General features: G+C 29.5%; 1 protein-coding gene across 2 annotated transcripts in view; it reads left to right on the forward strand.

The window, feature by feature from the left end:
• The window catches only part of LOC118182093 (uncharacterized), a 145136-nt gene extending 138024 nt beyond the window's left edge, over nucleotides 1-7112 (forward strand). Inside the window, exon 7 of one of the 2 annotated variants that reach the window (XM_085813399.1) lies at nucleotides 4250-7112. In XM_085813399.1, the coding sequence (XP_085669525.1) occupies nucleotides 4250-4361 (112 nt within the window). In that variant the 3' untranslated portion in view covers nucleotides 4362-7112. The remainder of the gene's footprint in view (nucleotides 1-4249) is intronic. The other variant, XM_085813400.1, reaches the window with a different exon arrangement.

The following is a 7112-nucleotide window of genomic DNA, read 5'->3' on the forward strand; positions in this document are numbered from 1 at the left end:
TGATGAGTCTAATTTCTGTAGTAACGTTTCTCCAGTATACCGTCATAACACGCTCAAATTTGTATTTACATACAAACATTTGTATTTTAATTTATTTGAAAATTTAATAAATAAGTGACTAGATTTTTCACTATTTATTCTCAAGTTTAGTCCCACTTGAAGAGTTTTCACTTTTTTTTTGAATTTAAGTTATTTATTGATTAATTAAAGACGTTAGAATTATTTTAAAGAAATGTCAGTTTGGAAATTTAATATTTAGCTGTCAATATATTTGAATTACAAAGTTGTGACCAACAAAAATGTCATTCATGTACCAAACTTTAGATTTGAGATTGAAAATAAATAGAAATCTAATTTTATCCATTTGCGCTATTAATATTATAATTTATGCATGTTTTGATAAATACTTAGTAAGCGAAATTAAAAATTTAGTTACTATATGTTTTATTTTGTTGGCAAAGAATTTTGCTGCAATATTTGCTAAAAACAATTGGCTCGTCGGCAGTTTTCAGATCGACATGCATGTAATTCCAATTTGAATGACACCTGCTTTACAGTTTTATGGACTTGACTTGTTTTGGTAGAGTTTTACAGACTTGACTTGTTCTGCTATAGAATTTTACAGCTTAACTTGTTTTGGCAGCATGAACTGATATGCAAACTCCTAATGGAATCGGGGAGAATTATCGCTGTGTCTGAAGGTAACGATTAAGACTTGACAAGGTTAAATTACATTCTATTAAATCAGAACTTTGAACATAAAATGCACACCTCGAGCTAAACAAAATCAGCCAACCACTTTTGGCGACGTAACTTAAAATAACAGTAAATTTTAAATTTAAAACTTAGTAACCAAAGGCTACACGAATTGATTTTTAACTGGCTGAAAACTTCTCAATTAACTTAATCAATTAACGTAACAATTTAAAATCACAATAGCTATAACGCAAAGCTGAATAATTAAATCTTATCAGAGTTGACTAATCCTGGTAAAATGGCCTCGACAGCTAGAAACACACTGTGTCTTACAAGCCCGAAACCACAGCTTAAATACTCTCAAACTTGATTTGCATTCTATTAGGCAAACGGAAAGGAGAAGTGGTAGCACAGGCTGAAATTATAAATACCTGCCCAGGCAAAATAATAATAATCCTAAAGTTTTCCTCTATATTCTTTGCTGCAGTTAAAAACAAAGCTGGAATTCCTTAAACAAAATTACAAAACTCTTAATCCTTAATATAAAGTTTACACTTTTGTTCTTTTTACGCAAATTCAATTTTAAGAAGGAGAGTTTGCTTATAATTAACAACTAAATTAACCAAGAAGACTCGTGCAACCAAAGCGTAACTACTTGATTGCATTTAAGAAAACTATTTCTACCTGGTCGTTCATGGAATGCTATCTGGTACAATCTTCGTTACCAATTATTTATCATTCCTTATATTTTCAAATCAAAATTATTGTGGTTTTTTTTTTTTTTTCCGAATCCCGATTTTTGACGGAGATGTTCTTTATATTTATAAAAATAAGATATCTAATATTTATGTTACCGTGAAAGACCGAAATCTGGAGAATGTCGATATTTTCCGGTGAATGTCAACATTCACATAGTCTCCTGATATATGTCTGAAATGATGCCTAAATATCCTTATTTCTCACTTACATCGGCATTGCCGTTCACTGATGGTGGGTAGTGAATATAAATATTTTTGTAACAATTTTACATTACAGTTTCTTACTAAAATATATTATAAGATATGTCAAAATAGAAGAAATTTTAAGTAACAGCACAAAAATAAACTGTGTAACTTACACGAACAGTGCATTCTAAATGAGAAAAGAAAATAACACCAATAATAAACTTACTTTATTATGTGGCTAACATTATACAATCTTATTTATTGAAAAAATCCGCCCAGATGGTAAAGTGATTAGGGAGCCAACTACGATACCGAAGGGCCCGGGTTCGAATTCCGTAGAAGGTATGGTTGTAACTCTCCGTCCCTTCGTAGGAAGTAACGGTGACCCCTTATATTAGGTACCTCCACAGTAAAATGGCCGCCACTTCTGGCCTTAGGAGTGGTCGGAAGAAGACAAAATAGTGCCCACATTTTGAAAAAGAAAACTTATTGTAGCAACTTAAACTCTTATGACACAATTACAAGAGCTCCTTGCTTTTACAACTGCATTTAGTCGTGCAACACTTCTTTCTTTTCGGCTTCTCGTTTCGACCTCCTACAGAACAAATCAGTACTTATCGACATATACCGGCGAAGGTCAGAACGACTAAGAATGTAACCAAATATTTGGTATTTCATCGACGTATATGTCAAGTGTTAACATTCATCGGTAAATATCGATATTCTCAAATTTTGGTCTTTCACTGTAATATTTAGATTAATTGCATTTTTAATGCCTAAACTTAGCATTTTGTAAGCAATCCTCGTGCTTTTAAAGGAGAAGTAAAGGAATCTGAACTCCTCAAGACTTATTCTTAAAATTTTCTTTCAGATTTTATGATATATAATGTCAGAATTAATCTGGTGATAAATTAACAAATGTATGATTACGATAGAAGTATGTTTTTTGTGAAACGTTTATTAAATTTTGATGTAAATTGGTTTACAAAGCGTTAGGATGCAAGAGTAGAAGTAGCTCATACTTTCACTTCAGCGGGATCACATAGTGCTGATAAACTATGGCCAAAAAAATAATAACGCGAACAAATTTTTAGTCTATGATTAGGATAATATATATGCAAATTTTACTGTCATTACTGTTCATCAAACATTTGCTGTAGTATAATTAATTGACTGGTCTTAGATCTTGTTGTATTTGTCACGCTGGCGAAAACTGTTTCGGCGGCCTTCCTTAAAAGCCTTAAAGAGCAAAATCATGATAGACTGTTCCAAAAAGGATACTTTTCACTGTTCTCAATTTGATTATTCAACGAGACGCCCATTTCCATTCACCCCCTGGGCACTTCCTACCTCACCCCTTTCTAAAACTGCTGTTAGATTTTGGTGTATGGTATGAAATTATAAAGTCCGGGTACCAAATGTTATAAAATTTAAGCCGGTAGTAAACTAAAAAGGAAAGTTTATAAAAAATGCTTAAAATAAATTTGAAAGTCATGGTAGCAAAACTGCTAGTGAAATATTTAAAGTTAGATATTTTAAATATTTTTCTGCGCTGCTGTCGTAATACCCCGAATAAAAGACAATGTTAAGATTTAATTTTGGTGTGCCTTAATAACCTAAAATGACATGAAAAATAAATATCGACTTACCCATATGCAGTAGCAAAAAGGGACACGTATTACCATCACCTGTGAAACATGCATTTATTCATAACTTTAAAATACATTGATAGCTATTGATAAATAATTGGTCACAAAAGTCTACACAACACTAGTCACAAAATAACACTCGTGTTCGTCGTAGAAGAACAGTACTTCGAAGTTAACAAAATCTTGAAACATTGTAAAAGTTACTAATTAAATGTCAACGCCATACTTGCAGAAAACTATATGACTTGGTAGGAAAGTGAAACGTCCAGCTGTTTTTTCACAAATTGCGCTGGTTGGTCATCCTCGTTGGCAGGTATAAAACTAAGTTATTGTATGAACACGCGCGAAAACTTGTTGAAGAAAACTGTAGTGCCGAAAAGTTACCAGACAAGTGTTGCTGTCTTCATTCACACATACATGCGTAACACACAAATGGAAAAACAAGGTAGGAAAGCGAGTGAACTTTAAACCGGTCTATTTATAGTCTTTTTAGCTAACGTCCATTACTGTTGAAATAGAATTTGGAGGGTAAGGGCTTGCCATCACAGTATACAACAGAGTTTTACATTGGCTTTATTTTTTATTTTTCCGTTGTCTCGTGCAATATAATTTCAGCTAATTTGATTATGTTAATTAAGCCGATTGTTCTTACTTTAACAATATGCTGATAATTTTTCACTGTAAATAAATATAAATTATTTGAATATTTTTACTTACCTGGTATTGTTATGAAAAATATCATGTCTTTAATCTCACTATCTAGGTTTTTGTCTCTCTCGCAAGTCCTTTGCAGTTTGATATAATTGATATCTTCAATTATTTTGTTATTTTAAGCTAAAATGAGCGATAGTCGATATTTAAGTGCTTGTCTGAATTTATTTATTTATTTATGAATGAATTTCATTTATTTATTTTTTAAATTTACTTTTGTGTTTATTGATTCTAATCTTCTTTTTTCAGATCTGCTCCAAGTAACCAAGGACCTTACCTGAAAACTCCAAGTTACGATTTAACAGAAGAGCAACTTATGGCAAATATAGAAAAAGAATTCGAGCTTACGACAGCTATGTGACTATGAGGAACAAGTCTCTAAAGAAACTGTGTGATTGACAAGAAAGTTTAATAATATTCAAACAATACATCTGTTACATTATTTAAATACTTAATTCTACGTTAATGTCAGTTCATAGTCATCATCTTTAATGGTGAATTATCTTAAAAATTTCATTATAACACGATGCTGAAACCACAAGAGAAACTTAACTTCAGCAACATTTAGTGCTGATCTCAAGAGTGGACATCATCATGAGATATGGACCAAAAAGCAACACAAGCATGAAGCCCAATAAGAACCTAATGTAACATGCCAGTTAACCTAATTTGAATGGTGAACTAACAAATTCAATTGAGGAAGGAAGATTATTAACCATGCTTTTGCTTGAATTGTAAATATGTCAAAGTATTTTTATGAGAAAAACATTAAGTTGTGTAAATTAAGAAATTAATACTTTGTATTTTACTTCTAAATATGATAGGCAAACAAAGTCATCCCAAAAGGCAAGTTTTTATTTTATTAAAAATATGAATCTTCCACTAAGATTATAAAGTGATTCCGAGGAAAAATTCGGGAAACATTTGAAAAAAATCTTAATTTCATGTTACTTTATATTTCATAGATCTGTATTATATCACCTATTTTTATTGGAATTGTATGTTTTCTGTTTACTTACTTTAATTGTTTTCATTTATGTGCTTGTTTATTCTTATTTTTTAAGAATTTTTACCCTCCCTCCCATGTGTGCAGATAATCACAAACACCATCTTAATTAGAATAATTTAAAAGGAGAAATAAAGAAACAAGTTTTTGACTGATAAGAATTCTACTTCTGAATTCGGTGAAAATTCTAAAAGTGCCAAAATTAATTCTTTCAAATTGCAGTTAAAAAAATCGGTCCTAGTTACATATTCGCTTCCTTTGCCTAAGAAATTTAGTTTTGAAAAACAAAGTAAAAGAGGGAATTAAATCGTTTGATTTATTCAAGAAGCAAATGGCACTTTCATAACTTCGCCTGACACTGTTTTGCGTTTGCTTTATATGAATTCTTCTCAAATGTATCTTTGCTTTAGATTATTCGGATATATTTGTTTTCGTAGTTCTTAATTAAAACTTTAATTAGATGCAAATGTGCTTATGTTATGTTAAATAAACCCTTTATTTCACTGATATTCATTTGCGAAAATATGTTAATTTAATTTTTTAAATTTCTCAATTTTTAATTTAATTTTATTTCTTGTTTTTTTGATCCTAAAATTAATTAACTTCATCTGGTAATTTTTGTTTTGGAACTAGAATAATTTTCTACTTGACTTATTCAAAAGAATATTAATTTAATATGTAGCAAACTTAATACAGAATAACAGTTTTTTTTTTAAGTCGAAATCAGAAAATTATCATTTTTGAGATTTCTTATATCCTGATTTTTAGCTTTTTAAAATTATTATCTTATTTTATTAAGTTATTTTAAGGCAAAATTAAAATATCATGTTAAAAGAAGCATTTAAGAACTTATTAATTATTTTATTTATTTATTTTTAACTATTAAACATTAATTATTTTATATTAATCAATAGGCATGTAACGAAAATAACGCAGTAATTAAATAAAATAATAAGCATTTTGAAATTCACTATTTTTCATTGCAAATAGCAGTATATGCGGCAGTTATATTTTTCGTATTTTGATAAATATTTCAATAAAATAATAATAATTTTGGAATGCATTATTTTCACTACATATTCCTTGGTGGTTAGTAGTATATGCGCAGATATTTTTTCGTATTTCGGAAAATAGTTCAAAGTAACTTATCAGGAAGTTTTTTCTTTAAGACAGACACTCAAAATCAGGAAATTTTTATGGTAAAAGTGTTCATTCTGTATTAAAGAACTTAATGTACATAATTATTGTGTAATTTTGTGCATTGTTTTGCGTCGATAATAACTGTCTTCCTCGTTTAGATGAGCTAATTCTGCTATATGGCAAGTATGTTAAGCTTAGTGTTGTGCCAATTAAATTGTAATGTAATGGTTAGTTGTTTGTACTTTTGTTAAAAATGTCTACACAGTTTTAGCTGTTGGCATTTCTTGTAAATACCGAATTGAAACTAATATTGTGTAAATATGGATGCTTGTAATTTACATGGTTATAAGAAGTGAAATATAGATTATAAAGAGAAAATAAGGTAATAAAAATATTAAGTTTGAATATTTATGTCTCTTTTAACGTTGTTGGCGAATTTTAACTGAATCTTTGCAGGATAAAAATAACTTCTTGCAGCTAGAAACGTTCAGTGTAAACTAGATAATATAAATTGAGAGAAAGCATTTTTTTAGTTTGAGCGCTAATATATGTACGTATCAACTATTAAAAATCGTATTGATTATAATTAATTTCAGAACAAAAGCTCCTGAAATTGTACTCCTGTTACTGGATAAAAAAATAATATTAAAATATTGTATAACACCATCCCATAATTTAAGCCCCATATATTTTGTATAGATACGCTTTGTGTAGTCATTTATGTACATAAACGCTTTGTTAAAATATTGTTATATTAAATGTGTTTGAGCTGCTTAAATGTGTGTTTAGTAGTGTTCGTATTTTAAAAGTTGCATACAAAATGCTTTAAAATTCATCTCATACTTGTCATTAGACAAAATAATTATAATAATAATAATAGAACAATCAAAGCAGTCATCTTTAATATTCTAATAATCAGCATAGCACCTATATAAATGCAACACATTGGTGATTGTCTGCGACATT

This window comes from Stegodyphus dumicola, chromosome 3 (genome assembly GCF_044657685.1).
Source record: "Stegodyphus dumicola isolate Sdum_Otavi_A_Nest chromosome 3, ASM4465768v1".
Lineage (NCBI taxonomy): Eukaryota > Metazoa > Arthropoda > Arachnida > Araneae > Eresidae > Stegodyphus > Stegodyphus dumicola.